The 24,485-nt window shown below is 42.7% G+C and overlaps 1 protein-coding gene across 2 annotated transcripts in view; it reads left to right on the plus strand.

Moving 5' to 3' along the window:
* Nucleotides 1-22,653, plus strand: part of PSMD1 (proteasome 26S subunit, non-ATPase 1) — a 75,750-nt gene extending 53,097 nt beyond the window's left edge. Inside the window, exons 19-25 of one of the 2 annotated variants that reach the window (XM_054834686.1) lie at nucleotides 8,140-8,242; nucleotides 13,326-13,495; nucleotides 15,342-15,434; nucleotides 17,037-17,129; nucleotides 19,456-19,602; nucleotides 21,443-21,597; nucleotides 22,434-22,653. In XM_054834686.1, the coding sequence (XP_054690661.1) occupies nucleotides 8,140-8,242; nucleotides 13,326-13,495; nucleotides 15,342-15,434; nucleotides 17,037-17,129; nucleotides 19,456-19,602; nucleotides 21,443-21,589 (753 nt within the window). In that variant the 3' untranslated portion in view covers nucleotides 21,590-21,597; nucleotides 22,434-22,653. Of the gene's footprint in view, nucleotides 1-8,139; nucleotides 8,243-13,325; nucleotides 13,496-15,341; nucleotides 15,435-17,036; nucleotides 17,130-17,842; nucleotides 18,053-19,455; nucleotides 19,603-21,442; nucleotides 21,598-22,433 lie in introns of those variants that run through there. The other variant, XR_008578204.1, reaches the window with a different exon arrangement.
* Nucleotides 22,654-24,485: the final 1,832 nt, after the last annotated feature.

Consider the following 24,485-nt stretch of genomic DNA (forward strand, 5'->3'; position numbering starts at 1 on the left):
CATCTGTCATATATGGGTTGCTTTTATTGATGTCACTTTAGAAATTGAACTGTGATAAAAACAGCCACTTTTTTATTGCATTTGGATGGGGAGAAAGAAAAAAACAGCCTCTTTGTCCAGTGGAAAATTTTACTTGGGAAAGTCAGCGAAGGAAATCTACAAATACGGGTGTTTGGGTATTTCCAAGTCATGGAACATGAAGATTTGCTGGCAGACAGTTTGTTCCTTTGAATTATTTAAAAAAAAAAAAAAGCAACCAAAAAAACCCCGGTTACTTTTCACTGAGCAGAATCTGGAGTGTTGTTTATATTATGAGAATTGTAGTGCAACTGAATAAGCCAGTGAAGAACACCAGAGTTCTGTCAGATCCCCTCATCTTCCAAGATACAAAGTCTCTGTAATATGAAGTCGAATTATCTTTCCATGGAAAGAAACTGCTTGATGCTTTTATCGTTTCTTCCTTGGTCAGGTTCTTGGAATGCCAGCCCTCAATATTGGAGATCAGGTTTAATCATTCTGCTGTCCTCTAATGTTGGGCAAATTGTATAGTTCTCCTGTGCCTCAGTTTCCCACCTGAAAGGAATAAGGATGATTCTTTTATGAAAGGACATGATGAGAATAAATTAATTTTAGTTTGCAAAGCACTGTAATCCTTTTGGGATGGCAATTGCTGACAGCTCTGAATCAGTCAGACATCTGAGACTGTCATGGATTACTTGCTGAGTCTGTCTCTTGGGTTTTCAGTCCTTTTGAGATGATAGGTGAAAGAATCTGTGTGTCCTAAAGAAAAATGCAGACAGGAAAGCAGCTGGCAAAAATACAGATCATTTGAGGAGTGCAATAAGTCTGATCTTTTGCCCCAAACAGGCCTGGTAGTCTTGACTTCAGAGGTATGTGTAATACCTAGGCTTGTTAGAAGGGTGATTAAAATAGTTGGCTAGCAAATACAGGATGAAATGTATAGTCTGGCATTCAGTGGCTTGTTTACAAATGGGAGGGGAACTGAAAAAGCTTTATGCCAAAGCCCTCTTTGAGCCAAAATTTGTGTGGTGTTACATAATATAGATACAGAAGGCAATTCATTGCCCAGTCATAGAAGCACTGCAGCTATTAAAACACAGACAAAAAAACCCCAAAAAACCTCTACTGATTATAAACTAATAAGGAAACCCTGAAATAGTCTGCTAATTTAGGAACTAAATATAGAATATATTGATCTTACTTAATTCCCCAAAAGTTAGTTAGAACATCATAGTTTCTTGCTCAAAAGTAAATGAGTATTTGGAGGAATATGTTGCCAATTAAGTTATTTATTATCCATGGGAAACTTTTTTTGGAGCTCTCTGCCAGTCTGAAGAAAAATTATTTTACTCTGATGTGAAAGGGTGGAGTTCAGAAAATAGCCATTTTGGATTACAGTGACATATTTTGATCTGATTAGATTCCTAAATGGGACGCTGGTGCACTGTGTGCCAAAGTGACTAACCTGACGTATGTTAGTGTTCGTATTGCTGGATAAGCAGCTAATAAGAGGAGCATGATGGATTTAATATCCCAGAAGCTGCATTTGTGGTCTTGATGGGGTTACAGAGAAGTTAAATTTTGCATATCATCATCTCACTGCTGCTAAACACTTTGTGATGCTTTGCACGTGAGGGATGGTGTTAATAAAGATTGTGGCATATAGTCTGACCAGCTTCCTGTCATTATTTTTCACTTTTCTGTTGTCTGGTTTGGGTTGGTTGTTTTGGGGTAGTTTTGTGTTTGTTTTTTTTATAGACAACTTCATGAGCTTTGAGTTAGAAGGACTTTTAAATTCTCTGGTGATCATTTGGGATGAATAGATCTTCCTTAAGCAGATAGAGTAGTTGCCTTGCTTTATCCTACTGCCCAAGAGATTTTACGTAAATTCTGTCTTAAGAATTTTCTGTTCCTGTCCTCCCTTTGCATTAGAATTTGAGACATGGGGAATGGACAGTAATCTGTTTCTCAAACTTTTCTAGTAATGTGCTTTGCTCGAAGGTTTCTGTTCGTGTGAGCACAGCAAATAAGTTAACATATCTGCTCATAGAAATGCCTTGGTTTCCCGTAGATTCTGCTCAGAATCTAATTACAGAACCGTTAGTCGTTCTGATACCAGCCATCCTCCCTTGGTACTGGTTGGGGTTGTAATTGCAAAGTGCGTTTACTGCCGCTGCATCAATTCTGCATAGGCTAAAAGGTCAGTTCAAAAAGATTTAACAGGAAACAAGGCTTAAAAGCAAAGTTGTTTGTTTGTTTCTTTAAAGTATGTACAGGTATTGGAAAAAGACAACTTCAGATTTTCAGGAATAAAAAAACTAACTTCAGAGTTTTGAGAGCTGAGCATTGCAATGCTGAAATGGCAGCAATAAACAGAGATTTAAGAACCAAAGCATTATGGCTTAAAAGAAACCATTTTTGTTGTGAGAGAATGTAAACCTGTGCCTTTGAATCACCTTTGCTGTCGTCTTTCCTTTGTATTAATCTTCCTCTTTGTTGTGCTCGCTCTTTATTTAAATTTAAATTTTTAAAAAATTTTTAAAACTCTTTCTTTAAACAAATAATTTAATTGTCATCATGTGGAGGTCCCTTGAACTTGCAAGTTGCTTAAGTGCCAGAAGGGGTAGCAAATCTTGTGTAAAGCTGATTTGGCCTCTTTGGAGTTGAAACACAATTCCTCCATGTACAGCCAGCATGATTTTTCCTGACCTCTGTTGATACATTTAAGAACCGTATTAGTGCAGGATATAGAACAATAACAAGTTTATTTTGTGAAATGGAATCCTAAATTATAGATGTGATGAGATCATTGTAACAGAAATCAATGACAACTTCATTATGTATTTGTGACCTGCAGAGCAATTAAGACAGCAATTTTGGAGACAAACTACATGTCTAACATCTTGAATTGAATTTACTTTTTCCTGTTTTTGTGTTAGGATAGTTATCTTGGCAAAATGAGAAGATAATAAGCAAGATCAAGGCTTTTCCTCCCTCCTCCTTTGATCATCTTGGCTTATTATCTTTAAGGCGTTGTGAAGAAACCAGGACCAGATTGCTCTTTTCCTCCCCCAATTAGATGAAATGCTAGGTCTTGCTAGGATGCAAGAATGATTTTTGCTATATTCTAGTACCACCTTCACGTTCCTTCATGTAAGCCTGCTACTGTTAGATGCTTCTGCATATTGTATGCTCTTTCAAGAGAGCAAGCACATGCAGAATAACTTCAATTTTTGAAGACAGAACATGCAAACAGCTTAAAACCCATTCTGTTAAAAACAGATTCCTAAATACTCTTGTTCTTAAGAACTTACATTTGCAAAAATCATCATGCACATCACCTGCCACTGTTTCCCTGTAATTAACTGTTTATTAAGTCTTATTTTTAATAATCTCATGAGCTTCATGTGCATGAATGTTGACTGGTGGAGGCAGAAGTGGTAAACAAGCTGATAAATGACAGCCCCTTGGGTTTGTGGTAGGAAATGGTGTTGTATAATTCTCCTGTCTTTAAAGCCCATGTTGTTTCCTCAGCGTTTCCAAGGTTGTGCATTTGGCTTCATTTGAAATCAGTGGTGTGTCGTTTTGGCCAGCACTAATTATCAGAATGGGATTTGTGTATTGTTAGTGAAGATGAAATGAGTCACTGCCTACGTTTTGGTGTGCCTCCTGGAAGCTGCCCAAAGAAAGTTCTTGATAGCATTTCCAAATGCTATAAAATTTTTAAAGTGTTTGAAGATTTCAAGGGAGAAACACAGCTTGTGCATTTCATAGCGTATTAAATAAACCTATTCGGTAGTTTGGGATGTGCTTGTTGCTGTGGTTTGAAGGAAAAATAGTGGCAGATTAAAAGACTCTACTAGACAAACTCTGGCACATTTTACTTCAACAGCTTAAGAAATTACTGTCTGTTGACATCTTGCTCCATTCCGTAGGAGGCGAGTGCCCCAACAGCAAAGGGAAAACTGAGCTTTTGTCTGTACCGCTCTTGCTTTCTCCAAAGAGGTGGAGCAGTGGCTCCACATGAGGACGATACCTTCCTGAACCACTGCAACCAGAGCTGCCAAAGCAGGCTTTCCTCAGCAGCAAGGGAAGTTTTCAGCTCGGACCTGATCCAGTCAAAAATCCCATTCCTGTGAAGTATTTGCTTTGTAGGAACAGCCTGAATAAGCATGGAGGCCTACCGTGCATTCGAGTGTTGAGGCAGTCCTTCGATCTGGTCCCAAAGGCCAGGCAGGGTAGTCTCCCACCCTTTTGTAGAACAATTTTGCTTCCGTTGATGTTAAAGTAAAACTTTGGAAAGGGCACACTTGCTCAATACATTTTCCAGGATTGGCTCCATGGCTCATGATGCAGAATTTATCTGAAAGAATAATGCTCTTGGTATGGCACTACATATTTTGTATTTTTATAAGTAGAGGGTATAAGGACTATTTCTTATTGTAGCTGTTCAGCACTTGTTCGTTGAACGCCTGCTCTCAGCTGATGTCCTGCTGTAACCTGTCTGTGTCACCTGGAGAGGTGGCAATTGATCTGCTCAGGTTTAGCAGCCAGTTTCTGTCCCTTGGTCCCTTGCAGCTGTTGGTGTCGCAGTTAGCTTGCTGCCCTGCACGGTGTCCTGGTGCCACAGCTGGCGAGTTCCTGGTGGGCTTGTTGCCTGAATGTTTTGTTCATCTGCTCTGGACTGTGGAGCTGTGGAAGGCATATTGGGGAAAGGGTGCTCACAGGGGCAGCATGCCATGAGCAGGGGAGGTGGATGACTTCCCCTGGTAGCCCTGCCTCACTTTTCCCAAGCGAGGTGTCTCTGCCCTCTGTTCTGAGGTGCTGCTCCGTCAGACTTCAGACGCCGGCATGAACGTTAGCAGTTCTGAATGTCTTCTCGCTTCACCCAGGGTTTCATGTCTGAAGATTTGATTACGGTGTAAATTCCAGATTACAGTCCACCAAATGACCTTTGTAACATCCATCTGGTTTAATAAATATTCCAAACCCAGTAGCTGAGCCCAGAGTCAGGGGAATGATGTGCTCTGAACAGAGGCACTGGAATCCTACTGCTCAGCTCAACCAGAGGAATAGTTTTACATGTTGCTTCTGTGCCTCTGTCCCAAATAATACCCAAAGGCTTTGGTTCACCTCGTCTGCATGTGGTTGCTCTTGATACTGCTTGAGACCCTGTTTCAGGTTGCAAATGCAAACTAAGATATTTTTCCAGTGTACAAGAGGTCAGGCATAAGAAACAAACTATTTATATTAAACATGTAAACTCACTGTAAGCTTTTAGAAATAAAAGTCAGGAGAGCGTGAAAAAGCATAAATGGAGTGAAGCAAGAGCAGAGTTTGGTCAGTATGTCCAGAATAAACCCTGTATTGTGTGTGCAGTATCTCCCTGCCACACATCTGGCTGGCTGGCTGGCTGCCCTGCAAATGTACATTGCTCCTTTTTCTTAGCTTTAATAAATGCAAGGAAATTTAAGTCACCTCCTTTTGGGGACAGGGACTAGTAACTAAAAACTTTTTAAGGCAAAGCAGAATTGGTGAATAGAGAACTAATAATAGCACACACAAATTATTGGACTTAGACTGAAAAATGGAAATAGCTGCAGATTTTTCCCATCAGTTTTACTAAATGCCTCCTGCTCTCCCAGAGAAGTGTTGTTTTGTTCTGCTTCGCTGCTCCTGTTTCGAAGCGGCTGGCTGTTTTGACATTTCATGATTGTGAGACTGTCCATTTGTGTGAAACAAATAAAGTCATTTTAATAGTTTAGCAGGTCATGATTTCTTCATATGAATGTTAGTGTCTTTCGCTGTCACAGACCTGTTTAAATCTCATCAGGTTAGATGCCATCAGTGCTGACGGAGTTGAGGTGAGGAGTAGTACAGCTGGGTTAGTGGTTGAAAGACCGAAAGCAGGAAAGGTATCGACCAGAGAGGGTCTGTTTCTTTAGGGCATCTGTGTTTTAAGTGATGTGATGAGTTAATGTGCATTGATAACTATTTTGCAGCAAATATGAGGTCTTGACCTGACGTGTTCACTAAGTGTGTAGGGCTGCCAAGCAGCATTGCAGCTCTTAGGTATAATGCTTGTGGGTTGGAGAGGCAACCTCTGTCTTCTTTCCAAAACAGACATTGGATGTTATCTTTCAAAGGTAGCGTCTCAACTTCTTACTGCCTCTGGTCAGAAATTCACACGTGAAGTGTGGTGAAATTTATTGCTAGCATTGCCTTGGCTGCAGGATTACCTCATGGCTCTGATGTGCTTTTATTGGGGAATCTGATCTTGTGCTTTGAGAAACCCCTGCAGTTTGATTTATCTCCTCAGTCATCTCTTTGTTCTGTTTTGATGGGTTTTTTTGGTTTTTGGGGGGTTTTTTTACCTTGATGAATCCCAGTTTAACAAAATGTTATTCCCAGCACAGTTCTCATGTCACTGACTCAGTTGTATGACTGGTTGGTGGTGGTTGTTTTTGTCACGGGTGCAAAAACTCTTTCTGTAAGCGCTTTGAGATTCCCCAGTGTACGCCGAGACAGGCCACGTGTGTTAGGAGTGACGCCTTAAGGCTGCTCCTGCTGCTCGGTGCTGCCCACCCTTAGCACAGCTCTGGAGCTTGTGGCACCCTGCATGGACGGAGTCCCAGCTGTTGGCTGGGTGCTGTTATCAGCCTGAAGGACCTCTGGAGCGTCGTAGCCAGTGTTCAAGCCTCCTTCACTGGTACAATCAGTTGCTGGGAGCTCAGAGGCTGCGCAAGAGTACGTTCCTAATGGTGCTGTTGAAGCTTGGCCTCTGCCTACAGCAGACACTAAGTGTGTTTCACAGCTGAAAGGTAAGACCTTTCTTCAGACGCTTGTCACTGAATAAGTGTCACGGGTGTCCCTGGAGAGGCACATGCTCTTCAGATGTGAAAAGTGACTAGGGGGTTGTCTGGTATCAGGGTTTTATACTTGGAAACTCTGTGTTTGCGGTCCTAGGAACTGTGCTGTGTCTCTGGTAGCTGTGTCTGGCCTTCCTGCCTTGAGCTAGAAATTTGTCCTCTCATCTGTGGCTGCAGGTGTAGGAAGAGGACCCGGAATACCAGCAACAAAGTGGACCAGTAGTGGGTAGAAGCTTGTTCAAGGCATCTTGGAACGACCCTTTTTGAGAAGACTTCCTTTGCTTTTGAGCATGTCAAGTGAAGGCTCAGTATGAAAACAGAAAAAATTAAAACAAAATGTCACATGGATATCTGGATTAAAATTAATTTAGGGAAGAGGTATAAAAGATTCTTCCAGATGTGCTGTGGATGGGATGCAGCTTCCCAGGTTTTGACTGGGTTGCAGATTGGGATTTCCTGGTCTGCTTATTCAGCTATGAAAATTACTTGAGCTGTATTGTTGCTCCACTGTATATATTAGAAGACATAAGTTATTAATTTGTGATAAAGCTTTAGATATTGCTGGATGTGATACTGTTCTGTCTCCAACACTTAGTGAACCAGTGAAAAATGAAGCTGTTTGAAGCGATGATGATAATAGAAGCAAAGGTTTAGCAATTTTCCTTACTAAGATACGCTTAAGATCATGTGGCAAACATACCATGGCATAAACTGTTACTTTATTAAATATATTCATTAATGATTTTCACTTAAAAGGTAGGAGCGCAGTAGCAGAATTTGCTGATGACGCACCATAGGGGCATTATCAATACAGCGGAAATATCCTACAGGAAAAACAGAATAAGTTTGAGGTTTTCAGCACTAGGCACTGGAGGAAATTTAATCAAGTGCAGTGTCACGCACCTAAGAACATATAGTAGTTCTTGCTACAAACTCATCAGCTGGTATTTTATTCCAGTGACACTCCAGAGATCTCAGGCTATTCCTGTAAGGCCTACAAAATATGGTTTGGAAACGCATGTCCATCCTGACTACTGTAAAATCACTATATGGGTATCTTCAAGTGGGGAAAACCTCTGCAATTAATTATTGGTGGGATGACTTGTAACACCAGTGACTACAGCCATTGAAAAGATAAATGTCATTCTAGGATGAAGAAATCCCAGATGTTTCCATTAAAGACAGAATATTTGACTCATGCGGTCAGTTTTATAATCTCTTTTTTTTTTTTCTTTTTTTTTTTATCCAGGTCAGCCAGTTCAGACAGCTCTATTCCAAAGTGATCAATGATAAGCATGATGATGTTATGGCAAAGTTTGGAGCAATCCTGGCACAAGGCATCTTGGATGCAGGTAATTCCCCAAACGTTTAAAGCAGGCAAAATTTCTTAAAGTTGTTTGGTTACAATAGCTGTAATAGCAAATTTCATTTGGGAGGTGAGGTGCTGGCTTTATGCCTGTCATGTAATAGAAGCAAGAAATCTCAAATTTCAAGTCATTTTATCTAATTAAAGAAATTAACCCTGTTTTGTAGTTTCAACTTGTATCAACATGCTTCTGTTAAGAGAGACTCAACCCAGTGACTGGGGCAGAATTCATGTCCAGAAGTCTGAACAAATATGATCTTTTTGCTCTAAGTCTATTTTGTCCCCCTGAATGTTGATTTATAGCATGATGGGTTGCTTTACATGATAGGTTGCTTCTTTATTCTTCTAAGCAAGCACCTGCTCCAGAAATACGGAAACCTTGTGATATCCAGTCCTCATATTTTGTTTTTTCTGTTAAAACTTGACATAACCAGTTTAAAATAGATGAAAAAATATATTTGTAATAACTGGGGTTTGCCTCTTTCCTGATCATTAAGAGAGGTATTGCACAAAGAGGGAAGCGTAGTTAACTGCATCAGCGTTACTTCAGAAGACCCAGTTAGTTTCACAGACTACCACCTTTTTCTAGCAGAGGAAACATCATTTCACGAGTGTTAATGACTAAATGTTGAACCAGGGATTGGATTCTCTAAAGGCATTAGCATTTCACAAGGGCTGAATTGCAGCGCCTATTAAGGAAGGCTTCTGTAAGCAAAGAGGACAGACAATATTTTGTCTTGAATTTTTCCTTCTGCTGGAGATAAGACTTGAACAGTGCTGTATGTGTCAATAGCACCCCCTTTCCAAGTTTCCAAACACAGTTTCTCCCATCTGGTCTCTCGTGCTGTGGCCTTTCCTTGTTGTGCACCTCCTTATTCCCTGGGGTAGGTAGAAACAAGTTGGTTTTCCCTGTACTCGGAGATCAAGGTCAGTCCTGAAGTCACATAAGCAAAGGAGTCTCATATATTTGTGTCTGTGGCACGCCTCAAGCACAGCACTGTGGTTACACAATGTCTGTATGAAATTACATCTCCAAGCCATGTGGTGGGGGGAGAAAAACTTAGGGCTGCCTGCACCTATCTGCGTGGAAGCATGCTTAAAAAGCCCTCTTCTCGGTGGGCATGTGGCAGTCAGGCTGCTCTGTGCTCTATGACTAAGGCTACTCGAAGAAAGCAACAGGAACCACCTTCTTTATTGCCTCCCAGGTACCCCTCCTGGAGCTCAGACTGAGCAATATTCTTGGCACAAGACTGTTAGAATAATTTTGGTCATTCCCATGCTCATTCTGCGCTGCTGGGAAGCCAGAGCCCAGCTGGCTCAGAGGTTTTTCTCTCAGCAGTACAGACCTGTTTCGAATTCCAACCTTTAAGATTAAATCATAAAAATGCAACTAAAACCTCATTTGCTTCCTGTGTCACTCATGTATTGTATGATGACTTGGAAACCAGAAACATCCAATTTTAATAAACTACATGTGAATTTGTGCCAACTTTAACCTCTTTATTTCTTGCCGAGGAGGAAGGCTGTGAACTACCCTTTCTTAACCTATTGCCACTTTCATTAGAGCCTCTTAAAAGAATAAATTCTTTTTATCTCTCCCATACAACTACAAGTGCTTATCTGAAACAATGAGCTATAGAATTTAATTATCACTACCAGGAAGAAAAGGTTCTTTGTGTCATCTGCCCCACAGTTGGGGCAATTGAGTTTGGGTTTTTTTTGTTGGAGGGTTTTTTTGTGGAGGAAGGAGAAAAGTATAATTCTCTTCTAATGATGGGCTTTGATTAGAAGTGCAAGATTTCCAGTGCATGACTGGGAAATGATGCACTGGAGGTGGGTTTTTTGCTTTGACAATGAGGCAGTTGTTAGACCAGTGGTTTCATGGAAGGAGCAGTGTACCTTGGGAGCACTGAACTGGAAATGAAGAACTTTGTTATTGTCTAATTGTTAGGCCCCAGCCGCTACATTTTTACTTTTTTAATAAAGGAAGAAAAATGTAGACATTCTAAACTTAACTTAAGGATTCCCCCCCCCCCAAGCATCTGAACTTTTATAATGCTCCACTTTGTGTATAAATATGCTCTCTTGTTCCAGACTGATGACTCCCCTTTGCAAAATCAATATGCTTTATTTTCTGGAGTATGTATTTGTAAACGTGAGCTACAAAAGGCATATACTGATCTAATTAAATGTCAGCATTTTATCTGCTTGAAACTATTTTGCCTTCTTAAGTATCTTCTCTGGTTCTTAATGCCACATTTTTCAATCAGTGAGAAAAAAGGAGGAGTGGCAGTCACAAATATCTGTGTAGTATATCTGGAAAATCCTTTTCTCGATACTGAGGAAAGGTTTGCATGGGATCAGAGGTGCAATGGGGCAATGGGTTGGGGACAAAGCGTGGCATTGGGCAGTGCAGACAGAAGCCAAAGAAGCTGTTGACAGCCTGATGGTGAACGTACTGCATTCTCCACAGTTTGGAGACATTGGTAATGAGTGATGAAAAAGAAAATTCATCCAAATTACAGAGGGAGGAGTTGCCTATCTCCTTGTTGCTGTCTCTCCAAATATGCAACTTGCATGATGTGTTATACTTTGGATGTTAAAGACTTTAGTACAAAAAATAAACTTTGCATAAGGTTTGCTCTCCCACGTGTTGAATTTGGTGCTACTGTGTCCTGCCTTTCTCCTGCCTATCCCTGTTCATGAGCTCTTCATGTAAAACTGGGTCTAACTCGCTGGTAGTTTGGAAAAAAGCCATTATTCTGTGCTAATGTTTTTGTCCATTCGATTAGAGCTACTTGTATTTCATTGCCCATGTGAATCAGGTCACTGGCACATGCTGAAATCAACTCTGCTGGGGTTTTGATGGCTCGTTGTGTGACTTTTCTGTGCTGCTGCTAACAGTTCAGGTCGTCTTCATTCACTACATAGATGAATCAGATTGTAAGTTTTTGCTGATAGAGAAAGAAACAGTATGATATTGTTTGAAAACGGGATGCTGCCAAGGCCAAGGTTGGAAACTAATTTCCAAGGTCCACAAAGTATCTTTAATGACTGTTGTGTTGTCCTGGGCTACGCTGCCAGAGTAGGGCCTTTAGAACAGCCACTTTAATGCCAGCAAACCTTGCCACATTGGCAGTGTGAATTCTGGGAGATGGACCTTATTGTACTACCCAATGAGCCCTTAAATTTTTTCTTGTGTGGGGGGTTTTTTTTTTAATTATTTTTTTTCCAGGCACTATGTCACAGCTTTCAGCTGCCAAAGATCTGGAATATGTTCCCTTCCAGGCTGTCAGGGCTGCTACTTAATCATGAAGATAAATCACAGTTGTGCAATATCATGTCTCCCCACCTTTCCTGCTCCCTGTAAAACCCTGGGAGCGAGGGTGGGCTGTGTGTGGGTGTAAAACAGCAGAAAGAAGTAGCATGACAGCATCTTTTGAATATGAAATCTGTTACTCATCCAGGAAATTCCAGAGATTGGATAATATAATTCAAAAGATTAAAATAAATTCTGAAAATTAAAGTCCCAAAGTTTGATAAAGTCTAGTTAGGCTGCTTGTGCAACAGTCACTGGGCTGCTTGATCCAGAATATCTGCATATTACTGACCTGGCCCTTATACAGTGATGCAGTGAAGAAAAGTTCCAAGTAAAGATGGGGGAAAGAAGACTAGAAATTTGAGTGCACGGTGTTTGACATGTTTAAGGACAGCACAAGACCTCAGACAGTCCCTCCTTAATGGTCTGGCAAATTCAAGTCTAAGGGTGAGAGATCAGTATAGGAGAAAATAATGAGAAGCAGAGCAGACCTAGCAGTAGTAAAAAATGAGACTGAATCAGCACCTTTCTTCAAAGAGGCGGCTTGGAGGAGTTCTCTGGTCAAACAGCAGGAGATCTATTGCTACCACAAAAGGAAAAGCAAGGAGATAGTGTGTATGCAGAGTATCCTACAGGAGGGCATCAAAATCCTCCATCCTCCACAGCTTCTCCTGGGACTAACACTGGCAGATACCTAAGATGAGATTACTGCTTCACTCAGGGCTCTCATTTGTTTTGGCAGCAAAAATTAATTTTGCTTGTCTTTAAAACTCAGACGGCTCCATTGCTGGCCCTATCAAGGTGGCTGTTAGTGTGAGGCAGAGGAATGCTACTCCAGTTTAGGATTTTCAGCTCTAGTGCCTCGAGTTTGCAACAAGCGGGTGTTTGTATTTTAACGAAGTTAACCTCCCTGCACTTGGTCTTGTCAGCGGTAATGGACTTGCCTGGTGCCCTCTTCAACTCAATTCACTGTGTTCATCAGAGGACTGAAGATCAGATTAACACTTTCCCGCTCTGTCTGCTAGCCCAGTCTTTCAATTTGGTTTCTAGCTGGATGTTTCTGCACTACATCAACATACGGAGTTGTTTTGGTCTCTGCTTTGTAAGTACAAAGCTAAGACTTGGTTGTCTGGCAGAGATGTAATTTTGCTGCAAAGACTGCAGGAGTTTGTTTCTTTGCTGCTTAGATTGATAACCTCTAGAAGCAACTTCTGAAGTTGCTGCTGTTTACATTTTTTTCTACTGAGATGGTGTAGGATAAAAACCTTGGCATATTTCTTCTGAATAACTGACAGTTCAGGGAGGCAGCCGCAGAAAGAAAAGTTTCTGTATGCACTGCTTTATATGCACTGTTTTCCTTGTAAGTATTGTCTTGCGGATCGTCTGTATGCTATGTTTTAAACCTGCTAATGGCAAAGGTTTGCCTTTTTCTCCCCCTCTCCCTGCCACCTTCTGCATTGTACTTTTGTTTACTCTCTATCCTGGCAAAATGAGCGTGGAAGGGCTGTATTCATTGATTGTGTTGGGGTAATATCTAGCAGATAGAGCAGTTGGTTGTTACACTGCCTGCCTGTTTTGCACAGAGGAGGAGGGAGGTGTATTCCAGAGGAGAAAGCTAACAGCATTGCGGCCTGGCTTGTGCTATGTAGCCCCCTTTACAGCAACTGGTTTAGAGATGCGTTACTCAGGTGTCTTTGTGGAGTACCCAGGAATACATTAACGAACTTATTTCATTTGTGATTCCTTATAGGGGGCCATAACGTAACTATTTCGCTGCAGTCGAGGACAGGACATACTCACATGCCTTCTGTGGTTGGAGTTCTGGTCTTCACCCAGTTCTGGTTCTGGTTCCCCTTGTCACACTTCTTGTCGCTGGCTTTCACCCCAACCTGTGTCATTGGCCTTAACAAAGATCTAAAGGTATGTAATGAGCAGAGAGGAGAAGAGGCACCGATAGCTGCTTGGAAGACTTGAGTGGTCTGGGAGGGGTGTACATGCATTTGTTGGTTTCTTTGCATGTCTCCAGCTTGTTTGTGCCAGAAAAGGCACTAAGTGGAAGAGGTCTGAAAAGCAGGCTTAGATTGCAGAACTGGTGGTGGGAATAGGGACAAGAAAAATGTAGAGAGCAGACTTTGACCTCTTTACTTCAAAGTAGCTTACAAAGAAAGGAACTGTAGTCAGTATATGTGGGCAGAGACCACCACATTATCACTCCAGGTCAAGGTTATTTTTTTAAAAAGTGTGTTGCCCCCCTGCCCTCAAATATAAATTATGTGATATTCTCCCCTAGGAAAGCTAGCAGTGGGAAAACAGGATTTGTTTGGATTCCTTGGGGAATAAACATTAAACCGAGCAGTCATGGGTACTGTGCTTTTCTTATGCATCCATTCTTCCAGCTGATCAGCCGTGGTATGGCCCCTGCATGCCACGTACCATGCTGGGTCTCCTGTGCTGAAGAACCAAGCTAGTAACTTCCACTCAAAAGCTTCTGAATGTGGCAGCACAGGGGTGTGCAGCCCCCTCCTGTCATTGCCGCAGGCTTATTCTGCAATGCACAGAGCATGCACGGGGCTGGGCTGCTTTCAGAGTCCCTTGGTGGGACTGAGCCAGCTTGCTGGATTGCAGCCCCTGGCCCAAAACCTTGTGACTGTAGGTTGCTCTTCTTCACCTGCCTCGGGCTGAGCATCGAGTCAATCTGCACAGAGCTCAAAATTCTTGTTCTGTTTGAAGAGAGAGGTTTGCATGAAAATGCCCTTTTTTTCCTTTTTTTTTGGTTTTTCCTTTTTTTTTGGTTTTTCTTTTTTTTTTCGGGTTTTTCCTTTTTTTTTTCGGGTTTTTCCTTTTTTTTTTCGGGGTTTTTCCTTTTTTTTCATTTTTTTCCTCGGTTTTTTCCTTTTTCCCCTCTCTCTGTTGCAAATGCTTCAGAGAGTTGCATTGCTGCTTGTCTCTGCGCGTCCCCAGCAGCAATAGGCTCAGCGCTTTTTTGGCTGCTTGGCTGTACTGCCATTTTGACTCCCTCTCCCTGTCCCTTAGAGTTTCCAGAGAGCCCAAACAGCTGTAGGTGAAGTTATGTTGTATAACCTGGCTTGCATGCTAAAGCCAGCTACGAGCTGGATGTATGTTATAGGCTGCACCACACCCACCTTGCTTCCTTAGAGCAGTCCCTGTTCTATTGTTGCTCTGTCATATGTCATAAAGGAAGAGAGCTGAGACACTGCAGAAATGAATTCAGTTTAAGAATTTGGATTGGCTGTCAAAAGATGCTTTCTGCCCTTGCTTAAGTAGCCAAGAGTAAGAGAATGTGACATTGGCAACCCACCCCCAAAACGTACTGTCCTTTTGCAAGAGGTGAATGTCAGGCAGTGCTTGGTTTGCCCTAGCGTGCATTGACAGAGCAGATCTTCACTTAGATCTTAAACCAATTTCATGTTAATACGAGCAGGCACAGCAACAACATCAAAACCACAAAAGCCTGGAAGCAATGAAAACAAAGCATGGTGTGAATAGTGTGGTGTGTATGGAGAAGGCTAGGAGAGCTTGCCAGAGTCGAATTATAGAATAATTAAATAACATTGTTCTAGTTGAACTGTTGCCACTGATAACAGTTTCTCAGCTTCCGGAGGGGGAGAAGGGGAAGCTCGTATTCTTTAGAGGATCTGTGTTTGTCTCTGCTGGAAGGAAAATTAAGCTAAAGTAATTACTCTGCTGTGGATTTTTTCCCCCTGCTTTTTTCATCTCTAACAATTTTTTTAACTGTTTGTCTTAGATGCCAAAAGTCCAGTACAAGTCCAACTGTAAGCCGTCCACATTTGCCTACCCCCCACCTCTCGAGGTACCAAAGGAAAAGGAGAAAGAAAAGGTATTTGGGCTAGCTTTCTGTGTTGTAAAGACTAACCTCTATTCCCTCCTAGTATAAACGTTGACTTTGGTGGCACTAACAGGGAATCTAAAGAGCAAAAGAAAAATTGGCAAGTGCTGTTGTCACTGAAAGAGAATTCAAGCTATTTTTGCCTGCTGCGCCTGGGACTGCCGCTGATCATGGCGTACAACTGTGCTACGGAGTCACTGGAACCTCCCTTGTCTCCAGTGGTCAAGCAAAAGCATTGATTAATAAAACTGTTTTCCATGCCCTACTGATTTGTACGTATGTATCATCTCTGTGCAGCACCAAGCACAACAAGGGTCCTTGTTCATGACATGGGCTTCAAAATGCTACTGCAGTACAAACATTGAGAATATTAGGTGGGACGCTTCTCAGAGAGTCCCATGTGGAAGGACAGAAGCATACCTGGCTCAGGGCAGCGGGCCTGTGTGCTAGAATAATAGGTGTCGGGCCTGTGGATTGCAAAAAGTGCGGAGCTGAGAATATCTAGGTACTGAAAAGGAAGAGATGAGACCTATGGGATGACAAGTGGGACAATAGTGGAAGCAATTTGTCTCCTGGCGGAAGATGGTAAAAGCTGTTGAGCAGATCACAGCAGCAGGCAGAGCAGCCCTTAGGGAGCAATTGCAGCAGTGGAGACCTCAGGCATGTCATGCTGATGAATGACATTGTGTGAAAACTGTAAAACATTTTACCAGAATTGAATGCTGGGCAGGAGAGATTTCCGAGCCACCAAGGAACCCAGAAATGAACTCTGATGAAAGGCAAAGCTCACTGCTTATAGCTGCTTTCTCGCTTTTGGAATAGGATGGGAATTGGACAAATCCTTTATCTTATAAACTTCCCTGGCCAAAATTAAAATGTTCCAAGAGAGCCCACATTTAGCCTAGAAACCCTCACCAGCAACGTGACACGTGCAGTTGCTCCCTGTCCCTCTGAGCAAGTTACTGCCTTAGAGACAGCTACTGTGGATAGAGAGGTGAGCTTACCAGAAGGGAGACGTGCTGAATTCCAGTATTCAAGTGTTGCTCTGGGTACTTTCTGGCTTGGGAGTGCCAAAGTCTCCTGAAGGCTCCTCCGTAGGGCATTTTGTGTATCCACTTCTTTAGATCAATGAGAAGCACAGCTGTCTGATTAGGACAGTGGAACAGCTTTAGGTCATTCTGAAGAGTATCTATATACATGTTTCTTTACGTTGGAGACTCTGGGAATGGGTTTTCCTGTAACAAGAATTCCATTTGTAGCTCTGTTAAAAATAAATAAACAAACCTCTCATATGAAGACCCAGACAGTAATGATTAATCTCTAAATTAGGAAGTTTGCTCTCCTGCATATGTGGCTGTACCCAGTCTACATTCATGGCTTTTTTTTTGTCCCATCTGTGCCATTTATTTGCTTTGGCGGTGGTGTATTTGTCCGTTAAACAGAGCAGTGAGTAGGAAGTGGAATTGATCTTATTGACACCTGCACTGAGAACTGACCTAACACTGATTTCCCTTTGTTCCCCTGCCTGGGGAGCTGAAGCACAGCATACAGCGTTGCAGTCATGCTGAATGCCTCCTCTGTTGACATCTCCAGGTTTCCACTGCTGTGCTGTCCATCACTGCAAAAGCCAAGAAGAAGGAAAAGGAGAAGGAGAAAGAGAAGAAAGAAGAAGAGAAGATGGAAGTGGTGGGTGCAAACATTGAACTTACATGTTTTCTTCCCCCCTTATAAATGTGGAAGGTGTGTCATGAAACCTGGCACCCACTTAAAGCTGTCCCCCCTGCCACCGGTGTTAGTTCTGAGCAAAGCAGTGACCCACGTTTCAGTGTACTGGACACACTGGTTAGCATTTTTACTCTGTGTGGGTGTGCGCGCTGTTAAAGGCAAGAGGCAGTATTATTTATGAATCCACTATTTCTGAGAAATAAATCTACCTCAATATTGTTAAGTAGCTGACTTCCTTAAAGGCAGAAGCTTGTTTTGACAAATTGATGTGCCTTTAACTGCATGAACCTTTTGTGCGTTTATTTCATTGCCTGCTCTTTCTAGACCAAGAGAGTTTTATCTCTTATCCATGTACTTTTATTAATGTGGAAAAAAGTCTTAATAATTTCATGTCCTTGGTACCTCTGACATTTTAAAAAGAACTCAGTGTTGTAGCAGTTGCGTGATGGTATCTAATTCAGTTAGGAGCACTGAAGAGTTTAAACTTTCTGGTTTCGCACATGCTTAACCCCCCATTCTGAAATGTTCACCTTTTTGGCAGCAATTTCTTATGTGCTTTGCCCATCTATCAAAATGCCAAACCCACCTCAGGACCAGTTGAGCTTTGAGCACAGGATCCATACACTGCTTGGTAGTTACGATGATTGCTTTGGTCCTCTGATGATTTCTTTCAGTTCATAGACCTAACACAAACTTGTCATCATCATCTGTGAATAATGTGTCATCCTGGAGCAAGCCGAGGGATAGAGAAATGGCTGGATAATGAATTCCTGGTGGTTGCTGTAATTTGGAAAACATTTGGCAGCTGAAATTCTTGCTGTGCCCTGACAAAGAACCCTTCCTTTTGTGCTCTGCTAACAGATGCAAATATGTCAAGAACAACTGTAAGCTGAAAATTAGTTACGCTCACAAACTCAGTAGAAACCTTTCTGATTCCCCTTTAACATCTGTGTGAGAAAAGCAACATGGTCATAGAATTTTTTTGCCTCTAATTTTAGAAAGAAATGCACATATGGTATGTGAAGGGAGTGTGGCGTAGGATCAAAAGTGTATGTGTAAAATAACCTTCCTAGACCTGCTTAAATGCAGCCATGTTGTAGGCACCAAACCTTTATGCAGTTGGCTCAGAAAATGAATCATCTCATGTGTGCAAGGTAGAATAGCTGGGTTGGTCTTTTTGCTCTTTTATCAGTGTTTCCTTGTCATTAAACATTGTCTTTTCTTTGAATTATTCTTACAGCACTATATACTAAGCGTAATGTGCTGAACAGATGCAGGTTTCTTTTAAAATTGCTACAACTTACACTTAAATACAGATGTTGAGAGGAAGCAATATATTAGAAGGGATTCACACATCACGTCTGTGTGTGTGTGTACGCTCCAGATGTCGGAAAAGTTTTCTTGGCTGTATTGAGCAGAAAAACAAGGATGGGAAAAAGGGAGCTTACTGCCACCTGCTGTGTTTTGAGCCAAGTGTTTTGCCATTGTCCCAATGTTTTAGAGGTATAATTGCTTTCCTGTTGTTCTTTTATGCCACTTATATGACTGGTAATCTGTAGCTTCCAAGAGACCTGCACAGCGACAAGCAGTCACTGTGCCAGAGAAGGTCTTGTCTGCTGTTACAGGATGTGCCGTGCAGTTGGTGATCATTTCCTATTGGTTGTTTCCATCTTTTTCTGCAGTCTTTTTTGTTTGCAACTCAGATGTTCCCGAGCAAGAGGGAAAACATGATCCATGTTCTTAAGTATGCAAAGGATGCTGTGTCTTTTTCCTTCTGAGCTTTTGCCTCCAGCTGCTGAATCATTGGTAAAGGAGGGTTTAACTGCAATTCCCTAGAGAGTCACTGGGGTTGAATCATTTTGGCTGAGCTGCTGTCAGTGATGACTGTATAGTTACGAAAATACAAGGGCAGCTTTTGGCAATTTTCATGTGCTTATTAATGATAAAAAAATCTTCAGTTGTGAACACAAAGTAGTGAGTTTACAGAGGAAGTATTAGAAAGGGAAGCCAGAGGTAAACTGTTCACTGCCACCTCTTACTGAACTTTTTTTCACCTGCAGTTGAGAGCAAGGCATTGCCATGATGAGAGCACTTAGATCCACGCTGGCATTGCCTGTGCCAGCTGATAGATACGTGTTATTGTTCCGGAGTAGGGGGATGGCTTCTCACCATGCTCTGGAATTGCTGCCTGTGTTAAGAGTAACAAGTTGTACCTTACCCTCCTGAACTGTGAAAGAGTTAGAGACTACCGTTAAAATCACGTTGATGTTCTCCTCCCCTTCCACAGGATGAGACTGAAAAGAAGGATGAAAAAGAAAAGAAAAAAGAGCCTGAACCCAACTTCCAGCTTCTGGACAACCCAGCCAGAGTCATGCCTGCTCAGCTCAAAGTTCTCACTATGACAGAGAGCTGCCGATACCAGCCTTTCAAACCAGTAAGTGTCACCTCCCTGGGCTGTGCGCTTGACAGAGTGTTCCCAGTGCTGGGCCCAGAAGCTCTGTGTGCACATGAGAGTGCAACCCACAGCTGGTGCACCACCACAATGTGTTTGAGGTGTGCAACTTCACTGTTGTCGTATTTGCTTTTTAATGTCCCTCTCTCCAAATGATCACATGCAGTTCTAGCTGAGAGAAAGCCAGAGCTGCTGCAAACCTTTTCACCATGCTAACACTGCTTTATTTTTCTTCTTCTACATATGTCAAATGCTGTAACCTGGATATCAATCAGACATACTCTTTGTATTAATGACACTGCTGGGCATGTAAAGGCTGAGCTATGATTTTTACAATGGGCTGAGAAGTTGTACAGGCTCATTGTCAAAGCAGTGAAATACATTAGGACTTGTGCTGGGGCTTTATTATTCTGCAATGGGGTTTATACCTAAACAGAGCACTTTTTTTCATTAAGCAGATTTTTTTTTTAATTCAGTTACATCTGACATTAGAAAAGTGCTTTCATCTCCTGTTAACATAGAGAAGAGGTAGCATGTGATTGTCAGATGGAGAATGAAAAAGACCTTTTAGCATTACCAAGGGGTAACTACCTTTTGTGAGATGCTCAAATATATTGCAAAGCTAATAAGCTTGCTCCTGACCTCTGAATCTCCTGAGTCAAATTCTTCTGGTCTTTATTTTTGTCCAAGAAATAACACCCTAGACTTCCCCCTTTTGCAAAATTATACATGGGAAAACGGTGTTCAGAAGTAGTAATATTTTTTCCAGGAAAATAGTCATGTTTTTAATAAATGGATTTCCTGGAATTCCATCAGCACACTGGAATTCTCTGTGCATCATCCCCTTTTGAAACGTCTCCTTTAGCATAGCTGCGGAAGGATTTTTCAGTTTCTACCCTTTAAAGAGAGGAGGTGACCCAACTGGTATTTGGATTGGGAAGATCTGCTATGCGGTCCAGTAAGTGTCCACTCCTGCAGCTGAAATGTGGACATATGTAGCTGTTCGCTACAGTTTCAAAAGAAGTCAAAGCCTTGATGAGGGGAGTACAGTTTCTTACCTTAATCCCCTCATAAATAGGGTTTGAAGAGAACAGAACAGTGCAGGTTTTTTTCTGGGATCAGGGTGTGTAACCAAGGAGGCTCTCGAAACAGACCTGTTCTGGAGCTTTGCTCTGCTTTGGGGAATGCCAGAGTAAAAGGCTTCTTTGAAATGCTGTTTATAGCCTGGAATCCGGCTGTGGTCAAAGCTCTGATCCCAGCCAGGTGTGACACAGCACTGCCTCTTCACACCTTGTGTTTCAGTCCCAGAGACACACCGATTTGCTTTAGCCTGCCAGGATGTTTGGTTGTGATCTTTGTAATTAATTCCCCTCTGTTTTACACAGTTCTGCTAATAGGATTCCTCAGTCGGTGGAAGCTGGTGATGAGATTAGTCTCTGTTTCAGATAGCCTCCTGGGAGGTGGCTACACAGAGAGGCTTCACTAAGCTTCGTTGCCCTGAAAAGATGAGCCTTATAAAGCAATTCAATTAGTTTTCACATGGAAAGCCCCAGACTGGGGCTGGGGTCAAGCTGTGAATCCAGATGTCATTTCCTATCGAACTGAGACTTAAGATAGTGGATGTACAAAGGTAGCCTGGATAGGCTCTGTCTGTTCCATCCCCTTATCAGGCAGGGATCCGGGTGGGTGTCAGACACTTTGCTTGCTGAAAATCACTCCTGCTGAGGTGTCTCATGTGGCTTAGGATAAACACTGTGGCCACAAACACTGCACCACAAGGCAGAGGTGAGCAGCTCTAAAGGTCACCGCATTTATCTTGCAGCTTTCCATCGGAGGCATCATCATCCTGAAGGACACCAGTGAGGATATGGAGGAGCTGGTTGAACCTGTGGCAGCTCACGGTCCGAAGATTGAGGAAGAGGAGCAGGAACCTGAACCACCAGAGCCCTTTGAGTACATTGATGATTAAGACCTGAGGTACAGTGTAGTGTGCAGAGTCACCTTTATTAATCCCAATAAAGGAAAAGCCTCTTTGGATCAATTGAAGTGGTTACCAGCACCCAGCACTCTTGTTTTAGCTCTTCGATGGCTTCTGCGCCAGATTCAGAAACATGCTCTGTCCTGATTTGAAGAGTTTGACAGCAATAAAAGAGAAATCCACTCTTCCAGATCAGCCCTGACCCAATCGTACTGGATCTGGTCTCTAATCTTGCAGGCTTAGCTACTTTTAAGTAGAGCTTCGCTGGGCAGAGTTAGAGCGGTGCATGGGGTCACAGGCAACAGCTGAGCTGGGAGTAATCAGCTCATGAAAGATGGTCCCAGAGGGGCGAGTGGTTTATGTAACAAAGCTGTCATCTACTTGACCTCAGTGTGGCAGGATTGGTCAAAGGAGAACTACTCTGCTTTCTGGGCTTGCCTTGTCTTCCCAGCAGTTCTTAGCAGAATTTAAAGACGCTCCAGTCTGGGCTCTGCGGTGATTTCTGAGCTCAACATAATAATACTTGTAGATCTGTTCCAGGCAATGAATGGTGCGGTTCTCAGGTTCCTTGGTTAAAATGCCTGAACTGATGTGCAAGTTTCTCACTGAGAGGCAGGAACCCAGTTGCTTTATTTCCAAATATGGGCTGGCATGTCCCAGTGCTCCCAAGAGCAACGATTATGCACTTGAATTGGTGGATGGGCAGGAAAACAAACTCCTTGCTAAAAACTGTAAATGTTGCGTCAGTGGCAGGCTCGGGTGAGTGTGTGGGGCCAACCACAAGAAGCCTTAGTTAAATATGTTTTCTTTTCCGGTTTCTCTCTCCTTCCTCCAGGATCATGTCCTCTAAAGAAGACACTATGCTTGATATCAGAAAGACAGACATGAAGACCTTCCTATTGAGATCTGCTGTTCAGTGCATGCAGCCCCAATCTGTGCTGAGCTAAAGCTGATAGTCCGTGTTTTATGGCTGAAGAACAGATATATGCTATTTAGTGTACTCTTTCACAAAACCTTGTTTTCAAATAAATATATTAAAAACTCTTGACAGAAAACTTGCTGCTTTTAAAAAACAAAAAAAGAAAGCCTAACAACCTTCTTTTCCACTCACCCCATATGTTAAAAACTAGACCCAAGTCATGCATCTTCCTCCAGCAAAGCTTTCTGACTCTGCTCCTCTGTAGAGTCGTTGGGATCTGTGCACATCTCTGCTTTCTCTAGTGTTCATTTAGGCTGAGCAAGGTCACCACCTCCGGTCGGGCCCAGCTGTAGCACTGGTGCCAGAGAGAGGGCAGGTATCTCCTTACCAGCAGCTGCCGGGATGAGATCTGCTTCCAGATTACCTCTGTGATACTGACTTTGCACTGATCTTCCCCCTTGCTCTTCCTGGTGTTTGTGTGACAGCGTGGGGCTGACAGAAGGGCTCTGGGTGTTGGTGATGGGGAAATGGGGTGTGTTTCTCTGTTTCACAGAATCCTTTTTGTTTTTCTGTGTGCTTTCACTGCTTTCACCAAATATGAGCATAATAGCTGATGTGAGCAGGCAGCTAGAAATACATGACAGGCCTAGATGGGGTGAACGAGACATGCGAGTTGTTATACTGGTGTGCATTGTTAGCCGAGGGGGGAATTACAGTCAGGGGTATGGAATGAGCAGCAGTCGGAAGGAAAGAATGCAGCTTGACCGATTGCTGTCGGCCCAGCCGCCCCTTCACCTGTTGGGCTGTAACGCTTCAAGGGGTTGCATCACCAGTGAGCCAGAGACTGCGACCCTGGTCAGCTGTAAGCCAAATGTTGGGGGAAGCTCCTTCATTTGAAACGGCGCTTAAACAGAATGAGGTTTTTATTCTGTGTACGTGGGGGATATTTTGCTCCATGTGAACATACCACAAGCTCATGTGCGTCGGTAGTAATGGAAGACAAATCTTGCATGTAGGGCCTGGGAGCTTTTCCAGCAGATGGTTTATTTTGGTGAATGTTACTATAGCAATAGAATAGTCTGCCTTTGTCCTCTGCAGAGCTTAAGCAGTACAGAGCAGAGGTATGAGACTGAAAGCCAATTTTGAGTCCTAGGCTTCAGTCAGAAGTCCCTGAAGTTGAAATGCTGCCTCTGTAAGGGTGCTGGTCAGAACTGGTTGTTCTCAGTGTGACCCAGATATGTTCTCCCATTGAGCAGAGCAGAGAATGAACCTGAAATGGCTACAGACGTTACTGTCAGAAAAATTGGAAACAAAGAGGGAATCATTGCTCCAATCCCATGGTCATTCAAAGTAAGACCCAGTATTGTGGTGTGAGAAACAGAAGCTGGACAAACGTACATTATGTGAGTCTCTCTAGTGCTTCTTCCTTTGAATTCCCTTTGAATGGGAACCTGTATCCCTTCCTCCTGCATGTTGTGCTGATGCCAACCAGTGTGGGCTGTGGTGTTTTTCAGGTAATTTGTTAGTAATGCCTTGTGTCATCTTAGAAAATACTGTGTAGAGGGGAGGACATTGGGAAAAAAAAAAAAATCCTCTTTTCAGGTCATTCAGCAACCTGCTAGACAGCCAGATACCGCTGGGAGATTCTAGAGTCCGAGTAGGAATGCTGGGAATAGCTGGCTCAGAAGGACCTGAAATCCTGTATTGATGCCTTGGCCGAGCTGTGAACAGTCTGTTTCTATTCACGGGACTTTTTGCCAATCCTTTCATACTTTAACAGACATTTCAGGGTAGCCAGTATATTCTTGGCACTTGCCGCAGGTTTGGTTCTTGGTGTGGCTGTGTAAATCTGTATGCACAGAGCAGTTCCCGCTGAGCCGTGTACTGCCTGGGGCACCATCCGGGAGATCGGAGTCTTCTGCTAAAAGATTTTCTTGTGCCTGTTAAGACCACTCCTGCCTCCGGCAG

This window comes from Grus americana, chromosome 9 (genome assembly GCF_028858705.1).
Source record: "Grus americana isolate bGruAme1 chromosome 9, bGruAme1.mat, whole genome shotgun sequence".
NCBI classification, from domain to species: Eukaryota; Metazoa; Chordata; class Aves; order Gruiformes; family Gruidae; genus Grus; species Grus americana.